This window comes from Lethenteron reissneri, chromosome 26, assembly GCF_015708825.2.
Source record: "Lethenteron reissneri isolate LAM-NWPU_2019-01 chromosome 26, ASM1570882v1, whole genome shotgun sequence".
NCBI lineage: Eukaryota > Metazoa > Chordata > Hyperoartia > Petromyzontiformes > Petromyzontidae > Lethenteron > Lethenteron reissneri.
The window spans coordinates 23,875,721-23,894,765 of NC_083804.1; the positions used below are offsets into that span (position 1 = coordinate 23,875,721).

Sequence of the window (19,045 nt, forward strand, 5' to 3'; positions counted from 1 at the left end):
TATAACTTTACAATGTATCATACGTGACTTCATGGAGCGTGTAAAAGTAGGCCAAATACTCTCTAGAGTGGAGGCCCTTCTGCCAGCAGTGGTGTGAGCAAGGCAGTTGCAGGGCTGCGCCTTTAACGTGTCATATTATAGACATAAAATAAAGTCGCAGCGTATCACAACAAATCATTTCCATCCGGCCTTGTCTGTGACTCCTGAATGAAGCCAGAGACGCCGTCTTCATCCTCAGATATATCACAGTCGGTGTCTGTCGACGCTATAGAGGAGAGGCCGGGTGAGAGTGAATCACAAACATGTCCTACATTCTTAATGCATACAATCAATCATGCTTAGTTACAGCCGCATTATTATTATTATTCCACTTCTGCTTATACAATTTTGAAATGGGTTTTTTTGCGTAAACAAAAAATAACGATAAGTCGTTTGCATAGTAATTTCAAAAACAGTGCGAGCAATTTATTCTAATTTGTTTTAAAGCACGGAACATTGACGCGTTACAATCGTAGCATAGGCTACTTCAGGATATTAAGAATTGCGTGTAAACCTGTCCCATTTTAGTCGCTAACAGCCATATTTCTCGTGTTTTGCATTACGCAACAACCCTTTGCCAATCCACTGCTGAATGAAGGCCTTTCCACTGCTCCATCTGTCATGGCAGTTGTTTGCCATACTTCCCCACACTGGTCAATACAGGTTGGTAAAGGAAGGATGCTCACCGCCGGTTCAGATCTCACTCGCCACTGACATTGTGCCATGGTCGCTAATCTGTCTCAGCAGCAGACCATGCTTTCCCACCTGATGACGGACGCTTGTGTTGCGCCCGAAACGTCGTGATTTATTTAATTTTATACCCACGTGACTTTACCGAAAGAACCAAATAGTATAAACTCTGGGTGCACAATAGTGCGATGCGCTAACCATTGCACCACCGCTCCACCGAACGTGAGCCGCATGTTATCATGAGGGGGCCTGGGCTTACACATTGCTGGTGAGTGCTCGCTCTCGTCCTATTTTTTGGATCAAATCGTCCCCCCCTCACGTCTCCATTACCAACGGTGGAGGCGCGGGGGGACGTCTCGGCGCTTTCGTCATCTCGCTGCCGGCACGTTGGCAGTGCCGCGCAGCGCTCCGATGTTGATGAGAGGTACCCACTCCCTGATGAGACATCGCACCGTTGCGTGACGCTGCGGTTATTCTCTCTCTCTCTCTCGTTTCAAGTGTTTTAAAAAAAAAGTGCCCGACTTATTCTTTGAAGTTTCGTGAATGGGGGTTATACGAAAGCGATGCTTTGCGAAGGAGACTGGAAGCATGATCCCTGCCCTGCAACACCCACGCGTTCTCACAGACACGATCCCTGGCGTGTGTCTGCTACGACCGCCACTCACACGCTGGCGATCCTGAGTCGCTCTTCAACACAGCAGACTCTCTTACCGAGTCAGCACACAGCGAGAATTCCCGTGCTTCAAATTGTAACGCAGTCAAATTGACAGGACGACTTTGTAAAGACGGGGATTTTATTGTTCAAATAAGGATGCATTAAAGTAATCAGCGACTACGATACATTACGATACGTTTTGTAGGATCGCGTACAGCAGTCTCTCTACTTTACGGTATATGCCTCGCTGTCATATGAATTTCCCTCTTGATCAAGATCTAATTTTCATCCCTTGGCATCACAGGGTCAGCAGCATCTGATTCAATCTTCCACCAGCGATCTGCTGTTGTCTACACACACGGCTCATATGTGATAATGGGAAAACCCACCCAGCATGCACCCCAATGTTGTCATATCTTGAAAGCTAAGCACGCTTGACACTGGGTATAGTGCCTGGAACTTGTGACAGCCATGTATAACAGGTGCTATAGGCTGCGTGACTGCTCTTCTAGAAGCGGATGGCAATGCAGCCCGATCCATTGTTGTGCTCTACTTCTATGCTCTCGCGTCTATGCTCCCCGCCTTTAACACCCCCTTCCTGACGTGCGTGGTGAAGTATGGTCAAACGACCCCCCTACGCGGCCCGCACAGCACACCGAGGTCCTCATCCAGCAGTGGATTGGGACGAAAGCGCTGTCCACGTACATACACCACGCGCGCGTGTCATTTATCGAGGTCACGCCAAGGCTGATAATTGTGATGCACGGGCCTCGGCGTGGCGCCCTTTCTCTCTGTTTCATTTCCTTACTGCTTGGCCTGCCAGCGGGGGGGGGGGGTGGGGTGGGGGGTGGGGGGACCCTGACCTCAACGCTCGCTTCCCACGTGGCATTTGGGTGACACAAGCCAAGGCCGTGTCATCGCTCTCCCTGAATTATTACGTTGAGTCTCGTCCGCTCCGATTTATTTCCGAGCGTTTCGTTTGATTCCCGCGCCTGCCATTTAATTGCATCACATTTCCCAATAAAACACCGCACCTTTTCAAATACGTACATCATGCGCGTCCCTCCTTCCTCTTCACAAATTGCCCGCGCATCTGCTCCGTCTGAAACTATCGACATGCCCTAATGCGTAACCTATACGCATACTGACATGGGTCTCTAGGTATTGGCTCGTCCGATCAATAAACCTGCTGCCGTTTGTATCCCTACATTTATTTAGCTAATGCGCCGCTCTATTCGCTTATCTCGACGCTGCTATCAAAATCACGTTTTGTTTCCGAAGCGTTCACTGCGCTATGCGGGAATTAGCGTCGCAAATATAATCTGCAAAATATGAAGCCGCGTGCCAGTGGCATCGTGACATCTTAACGTTTCAATTCATCCCCAACAGTGTTTCTCCGCGAGACGTATCCCAGCGTAGTGGATGTGACTGTTGCTCTGATGCGGACGTTTGCTGAACACGTCTCAAAGCCGAGCCGCGGTGCGCACTGGCAGGCGTGGCTGGAAGCTGCCCAGCTCGGAGATGGTTGGGAGTGCAGACACTGCCATCTGCCGATCGCTGTTGCCCTCACACCCCCCCCCCCCCCTCGGTGCCCACCCCGCCCCCTCGCACTGGCGATCGCCTCCACCACAACTCGTGCTGCCGACATCTCCATTGTGAGCGACGGCTTCGCTCGACTCACGCCACGTGCCTCTTCACGCACTCGGGCAACAGGCGCCAGAAATGCGCACTGGCGCTTCTGCGACTTGATGTGTGGCTGTGAATGGATGTTTTAATGTCATTTGTCGATGTTTGTGTACCGTCTTCGATTTGTTCCAATTTCGATTTGGTTCTTTATAGTCGCTTCATTGTGCTGCTTGCTTTTGTTGTACGTTAGGGGCCGTCCATAAATGACGTCACGCACCTAGGGAGGGGGGTCAGACATTTGTGACGATGTGTGACGAGGGGGGGGGGGGTGAGAAATGTGACGTCACATCAAAATGCGCAACTTTAAATAAATATAGACAACACGTTCTACTTAATTAGACTTTTTAATAAATGTTTTCTCCTCCAACATCAGAGTGCAGCGCCACATTAAATACGCACTACAATGACAATAGTTTAAAGCGATTTGAATAATGTTTTATTTGGGGGGGGGGGCAGAGCTTTGTGACGTCATATTTGAGGGGGGGTCTGACTTTTTGTGACGCCGTGTGACGAAGGGGGGGGGGGTGGAAATTGTCCAAAATCGCGTGACGTCATTTTTGGACGGCCCCTTACTGAGTTTGTCACTTCGGCGACCCGAGTGACTCTCGCGAGTTGAGACTCCGCCCTCGACACCTCGGTCCACCTGGGTTCTCGCCCTGGCGAGACGAACTCAACTTGAAACGGGAATCAGAACAGAGAGCAAACCGAGGATGCCGCTGCTCGCCGTCGAAGAGGTCCACGTGCCCACTCCATTCAGAATCTGACTCTCGCATCGGGAACAGCGGCACGACGCCCGCGGCCTTCTCGATCTGTCTCGAAGCCAGATGGCCATGGGGGGGGGGGGGGTTGTGCGTGATCATCGACAAAACGAGGTGGCGATGCCCGCCTCTGAGAAAGCGAGCCAGGAGCCCCAGACAGCAGCAGCAGCCACGGACTCAACGGTCCAGCAAGTCGCGGGGCATTTCGCCGTCTCACAATCAACGCTGGCTCAATCAAATGTAGGACATTCGTGATAGCGTCGCTTTCGTAGAGGGAACTACATCGTCAAATGTAGCGTGAGAATACAGAGCGATAATCAACTCGAAGACGTGAGCGGGTTCTTCAAACGCGGCGAGTCTGTGCGGAGCTGCTATCGAATTTGAAACGCAGTCGTCAAATGGGAATGTGTGACTCCGCTTACAGTTCTGAGCTGTGCACAAACTTGTCCCGGAGAATGAGAAAGACGATAGGGGGTGGTTCAATCGTAATTTCCGTGGTGATGATTGTTTTCCAGTCTTTCTTGTTTAAACGCCAGGCTCCGCGGTAGTTCCCCAATCCATTTGCGCCTCAGTGTGTCAGCTGATATGCAGATGTCCTGATTTGAAAGAAAAAAAGTTCCTGGGGTCATTCATCACCATTTAAAAAAAGCGACGTTGTAGGGTGATCTAGCAAGCTCCTCTGTCTCGTACAAAATACACTCGTCGTGTTGGATGACGTCGCAGCGGTCTTATCTTGATGTACACATATAGCGGCGTGTTCCAAGGGCGCGATCTACGAGCAATTCTAAAGTTGCACACACGACGATGGTGGCTGAAATAACGAGTGCCGACCTTAAAAGTGGTCGTCTCACGAGCGGAGAAAGGCTTCGAACTCCCAGCGTGCATTGTTGTTGTTGTTGTCCGTGTTTTTGTTGTTCACGTGTAAAGTAATGATTTCGTTGCGAGCGCTGTCTGTCACACACACACACACTTCGTTACAACTCCAACTGTCAAAACAGAGCGCAGAGGGGCCCCCCCCCCGTCAGACGTCGCGACCACAACAGCGAATCGACGCCCACGGGCGTCGCGCGCGCTCCAAATCGTCACGCGCCGACATAAATCGTTCCCGGCCAATTTACCCATTAGCCCTGTTAATGTTGAGCTGTCGGAAAAAAAAAAGATTTTAATTGGCCTGCTTCATTATTTATTTTACCAAAAAAATTATTATTTCATAAAATGTACCGTACAATTTCTAAAAAAGAAAAAGTATACCGCATCGGTGATCATGGTTAAAATAATAATAGCAATGGGCTTAACACATTATTCTTGCCAAGCCAATAGATAAGAGCGTTGCTAATGCGCTGAATGCAATGACCTAACATACAGTGAGGGAAAAAAGTATTTGATCCCCTGCTGATTTTGTACGTTTGCCCACTGACAAATAAATGATCAGTTTTTATTTTAATGGTAGGTTTATTTGAACAGTGACAGACAGAATAACAACAACAAAATACAGAAAAACGCAGGTCAAATATTTTATAAATGGATTTGCATTTTAATGAGGGAAATAAGTATTTGACCACCTCTCAATCAGAAAGATTTCTGGCTCCCAGATGTCTTTTATACAGGTAACGAGCTGAGATTAGGAGCACACTCTTAAAGGGAGTGATCCTAATCTTAGCTTGTTACCTTTATAAAAGACACCTGTTCACAGAAGCAATCAATCAATCAGATTCCAAACTCTCCACCATGGCCAAGACCAAACAACTCTCCAAGGATGTCAGGGACAAGATTGCAGACCTACACAAGGCTGGAATGGGCTACAAGACCATCGACAAGCAGCTTGGTGAGAAGGTGACAACAGTTGGTGCGATTATTCGCAAATGGAAGAAACACAAAAGAACTGTCAATCTCCCTCGGCCTGGGGCTCTATGCAAGATCTCACCTCGTGGAGTTGCAATGATCATGAGAACGGTGAGGAATCAGCCCAGAACTACACGGGAGGATCTTGTCAATGTTCTCAAGGCAGCTGGGACGATAGTCACCACGAAAAAGTTGGTAACACACTACGCCGTGAAGGACTGAAATCCTGCAGCGCCCTGCAAGGTCCCCCTGCTCAAGAAAGCACATATACATGCCCGTCTGAAGTTTGCCAGTGAACATCTGAATGATTCAGAGGTCAACTGGGTGAAAGTGTTGTGGTCAGATGAGATCAAAATGGTGCTCTTTGGCATCAACTCAACTCGCCGTGTTTGGAGGAGGAGGAATGCTGCCTATGACCCCAAGAACACCATCCCCACCGTCAAACATGGAGGTGGAAACATTAAGCTTTGGGGGTGTTTTTCTGCTAAGGGGACAGGACAACTTCACCGCATCAAATGGACGATGGACGGGGCCATGTACCGTCAAATCTTGGGTGAGAACCTCCTTCCCTCAGCCAGGGCATTGAAAATGGGTCGTGGATGGGTATTCCAGCATGACAATGACCCAAAACACAGGGCCAAGACAACAAAGGAGTGGCTCAAGAAGAAGCACATTAAGGTCCTGGAGTGGCCTAGCCAGTCTCCGGACCTTAATCCCATAGACAAACTGTGGAGAGAGCTGAAGGTTCGAGTTGCCAAACGTCAACCTCGAAACCTTAATGACTTGGAGAAGATCTGCAAAGAGGAGTGGGACAAAATCCCTCCTGAGATGTGTGCAAACCTGGTGGCCAACTACAAGAAACGTCTGACCCCTGTGATTGCCAACAAGGGTTTTATCACCAAGTACTAAGTCATGTTTTGCAGAGGGGTCAAATACGTATTTCCCTCATTAAAATGCAAATCAATTTATAACAATTTTGACATGCGTTTTTCTGGATTTTGTTGTTGTTAGTCTGTCTCTCACTGCTCAATTAAACCTACCATTTAAATTATAGACTGATAATTTATTTGCCAGTGGGCAAACGTACAAAATCAGCAGGGGATCAAATACTTGTGTCCCTCACTGTACGCTGACATGAACAAGATATTTCCACGGACATCCCGATAACAGAACATATTGTAAGACTTCAAAAGGAGAGCCAGCTCATCGCAATGATCTTGATCCACTTTCGATCGTGGACCATTCATCGACAATTTCACTGCTGTATGAGATCCAATTGTGAAAAAAATTGGATTTCATTCGTGTCTAAAGAAACATTGTTCGTTTCGTGCAGGTGTTGCGGGCATCGTACTGAGTTAAGTCGATCCCCAGGGTCTCAACAAACTTCCGCAACACCTGCCACCTACACAGGTTTTGTTTACCTCCACACTCTTACGTGTTTTGCACAGCCTTTATCAATCGACTGCTGGATGAAGGCCTCCACACACTGTTATCGGCTGTGGGAGCTTTGGGACCATATTTCACCGCAATGTTCAGTACGGAGTGGTGGTGGGGGTCACCCAGATCCGGATAGGATAATCACAAGCAACCGATGCTAACCGTGGCAGGTAATTTAAGTCAGGTTGTTGGGTTAATAGCAGAGTGTGCAACCCACTGCGCCATTAATTTGCCTCCCCTGTAGATGATATCATGTGGTGCGGCGTTTCTTAAATTCAGACCTCACGAACCCAAACCGCGATCCACCTCGTCGCGATTACCAATCTGTTCTACTCATTACACGTTATTTGGTGATGCCTTGCATGGGCAGTGGTGCACAAACACAACAACAAAACTCAACCACACTGCACGCACCTGATGTTTGGCATGCACGTGACGCTGTACCGTGGGGAGTTGAGAGGTGCAGGAGTTGATGGGCAACCCCAGGCACAGGTCACGTGTAATTGCGGGGCGCTGCCGCTCTGGGACGCGCGTAGCGAATGACCCCGATGCCGGCTTCGGGTCGCGTCCGCTCCGCGCCGCCCGTCACGGCGCGCACGCAGCTCCAGGGGGTCAGAGCAGGGAGTGAAACGGTGCCGGCAACTCATTACGGTATCTCAGGCACTTGATTAAGATTGGCTGATTTGCTAATCCGAAGCAATTTGTCTCGTACATTACACCGTTTGCCAATCTCCAGCTCCAATTAGCGCAATTGTTTAAGTCAGGTTTTTTTTTAAATCGGTCAGTCGATGGCGTGAGTTATTATTGTGATTTATACAGCGTGCCTGACGGCATGGGCGGGGGGCGGGAGGGAGCGCTCACACGAAGCTCCCCTAAGACCCACACCGCTTGTCCACCTCTGCACAGTAAACACGATGGGATGAAGACGGCGTCTCGTGGCGACCGCATCCCAAGCCGCTGCACAACGAGCGGGACACGCGTGCGCCACGCGGGGATGAAGAACAGGGAGGTATCCAGAATCTCTAAAGGACTAAATGAAACTATTTTTTGTATCTTACCACGTAGGGCCCACTGAGCTATGTAGCTCGTTTTCAAAAGCTTCTTGACCACAAATGTGGAAATTTCTAAACGCCGTGACGTTGATTTCAAATGTTGGGAGAAAACCCAGAGGACCCGGAGAAAAATCCACGCGACCACGGGGAGAGAGACACGCCAACTTCAAATATACTGCAGGCGTCAGGGTCGGGATCTAACATATCGACGACCTCCTGCATACCAGGCGAAGCAGTGAACATCTCGCCGTCGTGGCACCCAAGTATTGTTTTATTAAACAATACATCACGGGTGGAAGAGATCAGTGCCGCGGTGTCGGCATGGGGCTCGGTGCAATGGAATTAAATGCCCCCCCCCCCCCGTCCACACTCAGGGCCCCTCCGGTCCCCTGGGCCCCAGTGCAGTTGCACCGCCTGCACACTCAGTAACTGCGCTCACGGCGGAAGGGGGGGGGGGAAGTCGGTCATCGGCAGCGGAGGTGGGCAAGGTCTCTTTTTTTTAAGGTAACACAATTGCTGAGCACACGGGACCCAAAGGTCCAACACGTCACACGGCCAGCAACAAACAGCACTGCCAGAGTTGTAATAGACGAGTTAAAATGATTCTAATATTGAGCAACGTTATTATTATTGTTGTTATAAGAGCTTGGGGAAAAGTGACAATGGCAGAGAATTCCAAATTTGGGGCAGTGCTAGGGAAGAAGCAGAGAGAGGGAGAGAGATTGTGACAGGCTCAGGGAAGGACTCGATCCGCGTGCCACTTTGGCAGCTGAGGGCACCACGTGGGGCTCGCGGGTTTCCCACGGAGTTCTGACGGAGCTGAGGCGTGCCCCGGTTGGAGTGCCTCGCCTGGTGTACAGGAGATGTTAACTCCCTCGCCTGGTGGCCAGGAGATGTTAACTCCCTCGCCTGGTGTACAGGAGGTCGTGGGTTCCGATCCCGACCCTGACGCCTGCTGTATATTTGGAGTTTGCGTGTCTCTTCCCCGTGGTCGCGAGGATTTTTCTCCGGCTCTTCCAGGTTTTTCCCTCCACATTTAGAATCAACATCACGCGTTTAGAGTATTTGGCATCTATACATTTGCACACGATAAGCCACTTCGTGGAGCTACCATGTTTATGATCGCCAAGTCTCTTCTGAAAGCGAGTGATGCAGCAGCTCCGTGGGGTCTCATCCCGGTAAAATGAAACAGTTGTATCTTGACTTAAAACGTTCGTGACTGCAGGGATTCATATTATATGGTTCTGTCGGTGAAGTCACATAGATAGAAAAAAATATAACAATAAAAAAATACAGTGAATAAAAATATCACGACGTATCGATCGCAGCACAAGCGGTCGTCGTCAGGAACAGGGAGGATGACGACCGCTTGTGTTTCGATTTATTCATTATTTTATTGTAATTTTTTCTATCTACGTGACTTTACCAGAAGAACCATGGAACATCGTTGTATCGTTGATGTCGGTTGTTGCTCGGAGCTCGCTGCTGCCTCTCGCCCTGGGCCCGATCGGCCACACGCAGCTCCGCGACTCTAACGAGCTGAGCGTGCCACTCATTAGCGTGGCACGGCCCATAGACTCATCACCATCGTCACCCCTCCTCCTTCTGTCATCGCGCTGTTCGTACGCACGCCGCGGAGGGTGCGGGCATTATTCGAGCGACTGTGCAAGCGGACGCACCGTTATTGTTGTTGTGCCATGGCTCCGCTTGTTCACAGTTATGGGTCTGTGCAGAGGACAGTACAAAACGAGCCATCTCGCCACGCGTGGAGCAGGGCAGCAATGCGTTCTCGATTAAACTGGCGGCGTTCGATTGTTTTATTCGCAGTCCCTTTGTTCAACCCACTGCTGGTGAAGCCCCCCCACCCACCCACGCCGTGTCACGCATGTGGTGTTGCTTGACCATACTTCACCACGCTCGTCAATGCAGCTTGGTTTAAAGGGGGTGTCCAGGGGCAGTTCACGTCCGGTTCAGGTATCGCTCGAGACTGATGGTAGCAGTGGCAGGGAATGAAACTCAGATCGGCGGGCATTGTGCCGCAATGTGCTAACCACCACCGGTGCCACTGCGATACCTCCCCTGTGTAATGTATTCTACGTCATGCCATCACCGTCATGAGACATGTTCGATCCACTGCTGTATGAAGGCCTCCCCAAGCCTCTGCCGCCACCTCTCGCGATCTTGCGCAGTAACAATCGGCGACCCGAGTTCGATTCCCGCTCACGGCCAACACCAATGTCGAATATTTGAACCGGTCCTGCGCTTCCTCGAGGTCGAATCAGCCTCAAATGAGTACCTGGAGCGGTGTGTAAACATTGTTACTGGGGCGACAAAGGCGGTCGGGCGTGGTGCTGGCCACCCACCCCCTCGTGTGCCGTGTCGGCCTTCATAGGTGCTCGCTAACAGCACTTGCCCCTACAGTCTGTTGAGGTTATGAGGGCGATCGTCGTCTTTATAGGAGCTCAAGTGTTCTCAGGCCAGCCGCGCGGAGCCGGAGTGATGGAACGCAAACGACGCCGCTCACAGTGCCGTGTGGACGCGGGGCCATTTCACGCTTATCAACACTCATCGGCAACTGAGAGTTGTGCGATGTGAAATCGTAAGGTTCCATCTCGTGACCCGTCCTCGTGTCTTAAATGTGTGCAGCATCATCAGCAGTAGCAGCAGCATCAGCAGCAGCAGCACACGATATATTTGTCCTGTGACCTTTACCCTTCAAAAACAATCCGGAGCAGCAGCCACAACAAAAAACATGATCTGGTGCTGAGATAGCCTTTTAAAATACTCATCGTATCGATCTTGGTGTTTTAAGAGGCATCGTCGCTACAATCGTGTTGACATTTTGACCGAAATTCTATTTGTAATGTAATTGCGCGGTCGTGGATCCGTTGCGAAAAGTTTGACACGGTTTTGGAAATCGTTTTTCTCTGCTTACAAATGGAGCCGTAGATGAGTGTAACACCTGCGTTTGAATTGTATACAGTTGTGTATTATTATTATTGCAATGATTTATATAAAACAATAGACTACAGGGCGCTGGAGATATATATATATCTTTTGGACCAAGTCAGTAAAAATCGATTCACACACATTGGTGACATTTAGGGTCATGTACCCGAATTTGCCAATTAATATCCAACTTGGCACACACACACACGCAGCTTTATTCCATTAGATATCAAACGCTAACCTTCAAATGCATTTACACGATAGCTTCCGTGGCTATCGTACGATGCAACATTTCCCAACATCTCACAGGACTCAGTAAAATGTACTCTATAGAAACGCGAAGTGGCGGCTGCCCGTGAATGGATCGTCGCGCCCGGTCGCGCGGCGCGTTTCGCACGGATCGCGCGATGCGCATCCGTGTTTGACAGGCGTCAACATCGAAGTTCATCAGGATTTTCCTTGCGCGCGGTGCGATGCCATCGCCGGGTTTAGCATTCTCAACATCGCTGCAATCATCGGAGGCACGCTTCCAACATCTCCCGCCTCCTCCGATGCTTTTCTGCTACAAAAATAATTACCGCGTGGTTTTTAATCTAAACCTGTCACTCGCATCGCCATCTACTTTGTAAGAGGCTGCTGGGTTCAAGAGCAGCACCCCGCCAACGTAAGGCGAACACACGGATGACTGCTGTGAAACGTATCTTATTCAATAAATGGGCATGTGTGTACTGTACAAATATGAGGCATTCATCGCATTTGAATTATTTTTACATTTTATTTGACCATTTCGTACGTTTTACGCATATATAAAATATTTTGCGAGGTTAAATGTTCGATTCTGTAGACAATGTTATGCTGCATAATTTAATTCACATTATTGTGTACGTGTGTGTAGGTGTGTGTGTGGCTCACGGCCAACACCGGTGACGATTATCTGATCCGGTCATGGGCCTCCCCTAGGTCGACTCAGCCTCAAATCAGTACCGTCACTTAGTGACGAATGGCGAGCATTGGTATTGGTGTGTACGTTAGCGAGCACCTATGAAGGCCAGCATGGCACACGAGGGGGTGTGTGGCCAACACCACGCCCGGTATTCGTTTTGAGGCTTAGTCTACCTAGGGGAGGCCCATGACCGGATCAGATCATCGTCACCGGTGTTGGCCGTGAGCGGGAATCGAACTTGGGTTGCCGGGTTCGTAGCGCAGCGTAGCGCTAACCGCTACACCACCGCTCCCCATCGCTTCATATGTGCTCGCGAACAGCACTTGCCCCAAGTCTGTTTTGACTATATGGGGGATCTTTGTCTTTGTGTGTGTACGTGTGTAATGGGCCGTCCATAAATGACGTCACGCGATTTTCGACGATTTTGGACCTCCCCTCCGTCGTCACACGGCGTCACAAAAAGCCAGACCCCCCCTCAAATGACGTCACAAAGCTCTGCCCCCCCCCCCCCAAAAAACATATTTCCATTTTGAAAATAAAACATGCTTGAAATCTCTTTAAACTATTGTCATTGTAGTGCGTATTTAATGTGGCGCTGCACTCTGATGTCGTAGGAGAAAACATTTATTTAAAATTATATTTAATTAAGTAGAACGTGTTGTCTATATTTTTTTGAAGTTGCGCATTTTGATGTGACGTCACATTTCTCAACCCCCCCCCCCCCCCCCATCGTCACAGATCGTGACAAGAATTCTGACCCCCCCCCCCCCCAGGTGCGTGACGTCATTTATGGACGGCCCCTAAAGCAGCAGTGGCTCGTGGCTCCAGGTTGCACCGCGCGTTTTCCCACTCCCACGTGATAACGCGTGCACTGGATTCATTTAAAATTGGCACACAGAGGCAACGTGTGGCGATGATGATGCACCCGTGCTGGGTCTCTTGTGAATCTATGGGTCTCTGTGTGAATTGAATAGATCTCTTGCTCCGAGTCTGTGGGACTCATGATCATTAGAACACAAAAGACACGCGTGGTAGTGGCGATGGTGGTGATGCTGCTGCTGCTGCACAAGTGCGAGGATACACTCGACCAGTCGTGCTGGGAAGTGGCGTGGGCTCCGTCTGCTGGAGAAAGCGCCGATTATGATCGAGCGACTTGCCTAGCGCATTGCAGCCGTTCCCGTGTGCGCGTCACCCTGAGCGAGGCTGGAGAGCCCGAGTCGGACCTCGCAGCTTCGGCGAACCGGAGCTGCGAGCCACCGCAGGTGCAGACGCGCGAGCCGCTGTCTGTCCACGCGTGTCGCTTCCACTGACAGCAAACTCGCGGTCAACCCCGAGTCGGCCCGAATCTCCACGATGGACAACTCAAGTCGGTCGAAAAAATATATATATAACTAAAAGTGGCGTTTCCTGTGACTTTCCACGTGACTTTGAGTTTTCCGCGCGAGTCGGGCAAATTCACATTTCCACTCAGAATCAGAATCTCTATTTATTCTGGAGGAATCCGATGAGCTACACAGCTCTCTCTCTCTCAGGTCGCAGTTCTGACGTCGATCTCAGACTCCAGCCCGAGAAGCGAAATTGCCTGGAAGGACTCGGGACTGCTGCCTAAGCCGGCAACCATCTCGAGTTGAGGGGGGGAAGGGGGGGGGTTGAGGGGTGGGGAGCGGCAGTGGGGGGCGGCATCTCGAGCGTGCACCACGCATGCCCCCCAACAGCCGACGTCACATTTGCGTCATACGCGCTGTACCCGTTCATCATTTATCCAACGCCACGAGACGCGAATCACAACATGTCAGCAGCGGGAGTTCCACCGGCACACAGACTGCCAGGTGGCACGCAATTCACGAGGGGGGGGGGCAGCTATTTGAGATTAATCCTGCAAAATGAGAGAGATAGAGAGACACAATCTATATTCTGGGCTGGTTGAAGGCTCGAGGCAGGCGATTCTCTCTCTGTGGAGGAGATACGTTATCTTGGTTAAAAAAAAACGATGCCTCCTCATGTCGCCCACCTGGTCCACTCATCTGCATCGCGCCCAAATTGACTCCAGGCAAAATTGCTTTCAAATGGACGCCCATATTTCACTATCAATTTCCCAACTCATCTCACTTTGTCAGAAGGCATCTAGAGAAACCGCCGAGCCACTCGCTCCTTCCCTCCGATCTCATTTCGAGCTCAATCCAGGAACCGCCCAGGCCGAGCGCTCATCTCTCTAATCTCTCTTTCGCTTTGTGGAACTAAAGTACTTGACGACAATCTTGATTTGAAGCGTTCGTGACGGCAGGAATCCATACTCTTGGTTTCTTTCGGTAAAGTCACGTGGGTAGCAACACAAGCGACCGTCTTCAGGGGAGAAGACGGTCGATTGTGTTACGATTGAAACGTCGTGATCTATGAATGTTCTATCTACGTGACTTTACCGAAAGAACCAAAGAGTACTTGACGACAATTGATTTGGGTCACTACTATTATCATGGACTTTGTTGTTGTCTTAGAAGTGAACTTGAACATTACAGGGCAGGGGACCTTCTTCCGCAGTGGCTTCTGCTCATCGTGACCTCTTGCCCCTACAAACCAATGCGACCCTCCACATATCGTCACCTCAACCCACCATCTGATTTTCTCTCCAACTTTCTTTCTCCTTCTCTCACCATCGGTCTCCTTCCCGTTGTTGTGTTCATCTGATGTCCGCGCTAACTCCATGAAGAAAAATCACGGAGTGAAGTTTCCGAGGTTTAATTCTCACGCAATTCATTTGCGATGTCGTTCCTCCTCGTTACAATCAAATTCCACCTTCCCCATTGCTCTGTTGCAAACTTGTTTCTTCCTTCCTTGACCTTTACATTCGGGTCCAGGGTTGTGTCCCGCCGGTCATTTCGAAGCCACGAGTTTCCGCTTCAAGACGCTGGTAACGTCCCCTTCGTGACGCTTTTCTGCGACCAAAAAAACTTATCCAAGTACTGATTATTCTCTTGTGTGTCTCGTAGTGCTGCCTATCACAGAACTTAAAACAAATTTAACCTAAATAAGTAGATTCATGCACACTTACAATGCTTTAAAAAAAATTACGATAACATGTCCCTCAGAAATTGGTCATAACTTTACTTTTGTTCACATTAAAGAGTATGCAATACGACTTTCCACGTCCTATTTCCAATTCATTCGTCGATTTGGAGAATCAACCAATATCTGAAAATCCACAAAGTCACGGACGAGAGAGCAGCAACGTCGTTTGCTGAAAGCCACTTTTACTGCAAGATTGTAATACTCGTCACGTGCCACTCACAACACACACGGCACCCGAAGGCAGCGTAAAATGAGATTCACCAGCAAGTATTTCAAAGACAATAAACACTTCAAACGTATTGCGGAGGGCAAACCTCTTACTTCTGAACACCCGGCCTCTCTAAAGTCGCGACATATTTACATTAGCAGCAGATGGGTATGGCAATGCGTTAAACAAAACTTAGAAAACACTTGAGCACCACGTTTGGCAAACAAAATAAAGCAACAAAACATTTAAAATAATGTTGTTGTTTTTTTTACCTCCGAATATAACAGGGAGAGGGCGTGAAATGCCGAGCCGATCGGTGGCCCCAGGTCACGTGCCACCCTTGCCTTGCACGCGCGGGCGACTCCGCGGCACCCAATCGGAGGCCGCCCTTCGACGCCGCGTCGAGCCACGCGCCGCCACCACCCGCATCCGACGGGAGGGACCGCGTGCGACGGGTTCCCGTCACTCGCACGACGATTTCAACGGAAGAATCAAACCCTCTTCGGGCCCCGTCTGCACCGATTCTCTCGCGCCTGCCCTGTCGTCGTCCGTTCGGGCCGGCTCGCCCGAAAACTGGACAAAGACACGGGGTCAAAGGGCGCCCTGCGGCTCGCTGCCCGTGCCAGGAGCCGTCTCCTCCCCAGCCCCCACCCCTGTGACGTCACAGCGCCGCGTGGGGAGGCACCAGTGGCGTGCAACGTGATGCCACGGTCCTCGTCCACCTCGAGATTCTGGTGACGATTCTCTCATCCCAGAACCGCCCGTCTCGTCTGTACCATCTCGTTTGTATTGTGTTGCTCGTCTGTACCGTCTCGTTTGTATTGTCTTGCACGTTTGAGCGGTCTCATTTGTCCCGGCTGCCTTACGCACACTGTCAGCTTAAATATAACACTCATTAATAATAACTCACGTCACCAGCATTGATGACACACCGTTGTCTTACACGCACAATTGTATGCGTGCATCAAAAGTGTAGGACTGCACCTTAAGCAATGAATCGGTGCATTGGTATACGCACGATCAGGGCGTAACGATTCATAGATTAAAATGTGTTATCTGGCCTTACATGCATTGAATCATTAGTGTAAGAATCCGATGTATGCAAATGATATACACAAGTTTCAACAAGCTCAATGGAGCAAACCAAAACTGCGCAAACGAGACAGAAATAGATGAGAAGCGACAATGCCGAGAAGGTGAAAAGAGAGACGACAAAGCGACCCTTGAATGGAAGCGTGGCTCTGGGCCGTGGCCATTCACTGCCACGTGGTGGTAGTGGGGGCGGTGAATCGCTACGCTGGCGCGGAGAATGCAGAACTAGCCACGAGCGTGACAGGTGGGGAGCGCGGTTCACAGGAACAGCAGCAGCAGCAGCGGCGGCGGCGGTGGCAACTGGGCAGTCTGAACCACTGCAGGAGGAGCAAAGAATACTGGCAACAACACAGGGGAACGCAATTCGCAAACACCGGACACGCGGTGAAGTCATCGCCACTACAATTGCTCTCCCCTGCAAATGTACGAAGGTGCGTGACACCAAAAGTTCTTGTAGCTCTGTTTGGTTCGTCGAGTCTCAACGTTCTTGGCAACGCTTCTCGTCGGTTAGCAGCAGCAGCAGCAGCGGCAGCTGCCGAGACTCCGGCCTGAGCACGGTGGTTTTGCCGTCGTTCCCGTGAGACGACAGCGACGACGACGATGATTGGCTGTGGGTGAAGTAATTCGCCGGGCGCTCAGTCGAGGGATAAAAGCGGCTGGGTGTTGTCTTCCTCTTTGTCGACGCTTTGCAGGGTTCCACGCTCCACCACCGATTGGGACCTGCGCACAAAAGACAAAGATCCCCCTCGTAACATAAACAGACTTTTACGAAGGACAGCACAACGTCACACGAGGGGGTGGTGCAGCTAGAACACCTGCCTGGCCGACTTTGTCTCCCCAGTCCTGAGTTTCATACTCCAAAAGTATCGGCTTAATCATAAGAGGCCGAGTCGACCTAGGGGAGGCCCGGGAAAAATTCCGACAGAAATGTTTTGCCACTGATGTTAGCCGTGGTTGGGAATTAAACTCCGCCAGGATTTGTTGCAGAGTGCAGGAACCCCATGCACAGCCACCGCCTTCACTACACTCATGCGCGCTCACCAGAGGAACCGAGGGCGACGCACGCCACAGTCCCTGTCGCTCAACAGGAGCCTGCGTGCGGGCAGCCGGAAGTCGGCTCGCTTGCAATGCCTTCGCGTGTTGCAGTGGGGGTGTAGACCGGGTGTACGCGATGTGTGTGTGTGCGTGCGTGCGCAAATAATATGTCGTCGCTTGAGCACAAAAAACAGAGACTCAATATATTCATCAATCACACTGTGGTCCTAAACGAAAATATACACAAGTAATAGACGACGTTTTGGGCAATGGCCCTTCTGCATCGGTTCTGTGCACTCTGAAAGAGTATTTGTCTGTGATGAAAAGGGCCATTATCCAAAATATTGCCTCTTTTAACTTATATTTTCCCTTTAAGGCCACAGTCTTATTTACAATGTTGTTAAAAAAACGAATAGATCACGACATTTCGACCGCAACACAAGCAATCACATACAGCAGGCGGACTGCTGAGGCAGGAAGAAATGCAGCGAGAGAGCTACTGCAGCCAAAGGTTATAAAGGTTTGAGGTGGCTACAACCCAAGGGTAAGTGGGCGGGGCTAGAGATGGAATTTGCAAGTCAATGTAAGATCGTAGAGCTAGGTATACCTCGGCTAATCCGAGGGGAGAGGGAGGGGAGGGGGCTGCCATGACGGGCGAGAGAGTGGGGGTGAAATTCAAAGAGGGACCAGGGTGAGAGAGAGACAAAGAAAAAGATCAAACTTAGCAAACTTAGACATGTAATGCAACTCAGAGAGTCGGCCAACACAACAGTTTGTTTTCACCTGAGGACGATTGCTTGTGTTGCGATCAAAACGTCGTGATCTATTAGTTATTTTTCTATCTACGTGACTTTACCGAAATAATCAAAGAGTATGAATTCCTGCAGTCGTGAAAGCTTAAAATCATGATTGAATATTGTTAAGTTGTTGTTGCTGTTGTTTATACTTTTGCCCCACCGCCAAACGCGGTATTTCCCGACAGAATGGTTGCTTGAGCAGGCGTAGCTAACGTTAATATTCGTGCGTTCTGCGCCCATCTGTAAGCGCTCGTCCTTAATGATTGCGTGAACGCGTTGCGGGAGCTCCGTCCGTCACGCGCAAACATCCGTCTCCCCCCCGTGCCACGGTACGCTTACGCCTGCAGCAAACGCCGCTTTCTGCTATTAAAAAGCGGGAAACGCACGTCGGACAAAATCTAAAATATCAGCACGTTTCCCATTATGCCTGCCTTAACATTCTTACTTGAAGATTTCAGAACCTACTGACAGCTAAGGTCAGCAAATTCCTTTAAACGTCCGCATGACTGGAGCCAGCTCATGCGTGTCCACGCCTTGCGAGGTTTTTGCATAATCACCTGGGATGACGTGTGGTTAAGAAACGCGGACGATGCCGAAGATAATTAAACGAAGGCTGAAAGGTGCACACACAGCGAGGATCTTGGGGGAGAGGTGCGAACTTGGAATCACGCGGGGACCAGTGGATTGGAAAACGTCGCTGCGTGGCCGAGACTCTCGATGGGGATGCGTCCAGAGGAGGGGACGCGCCGCAGACGATGCCACTGCAGAGACGAGCGATGAAGTCAGCCCATTGTGG

The 19,045-nt window shown here is 50.2% G+C and overlaps 1 protein-coding gene across 2 annotated transcripts in view; it reads right to left on the reverse strand.

Moving 5' to 3' along the window:
• Positions 1-14,151: 14,151 nt before the first annotated feature.
• The window catches only part of LOC133347903 (clavesin-2-like), a 48,570-nt gene continuing 43,676 nt past the window's right edge, over positions 14,152-19,045 (reverse strand). For both annotated transcript variants that reach the window (XM_061560638.1, XM_061560637.1), the window contains one exon: positions 14,152-17,137. In XM_061560638.1, the coding sequence (XP_061416622.1) occupies positions 17,053-17,137 (85 nt within the window). In that variant the 3' untranslated portion in view covers positions 14,152-17,052. The remainder of the gene's footprint in view (positions 17,138-19,045) is intronic.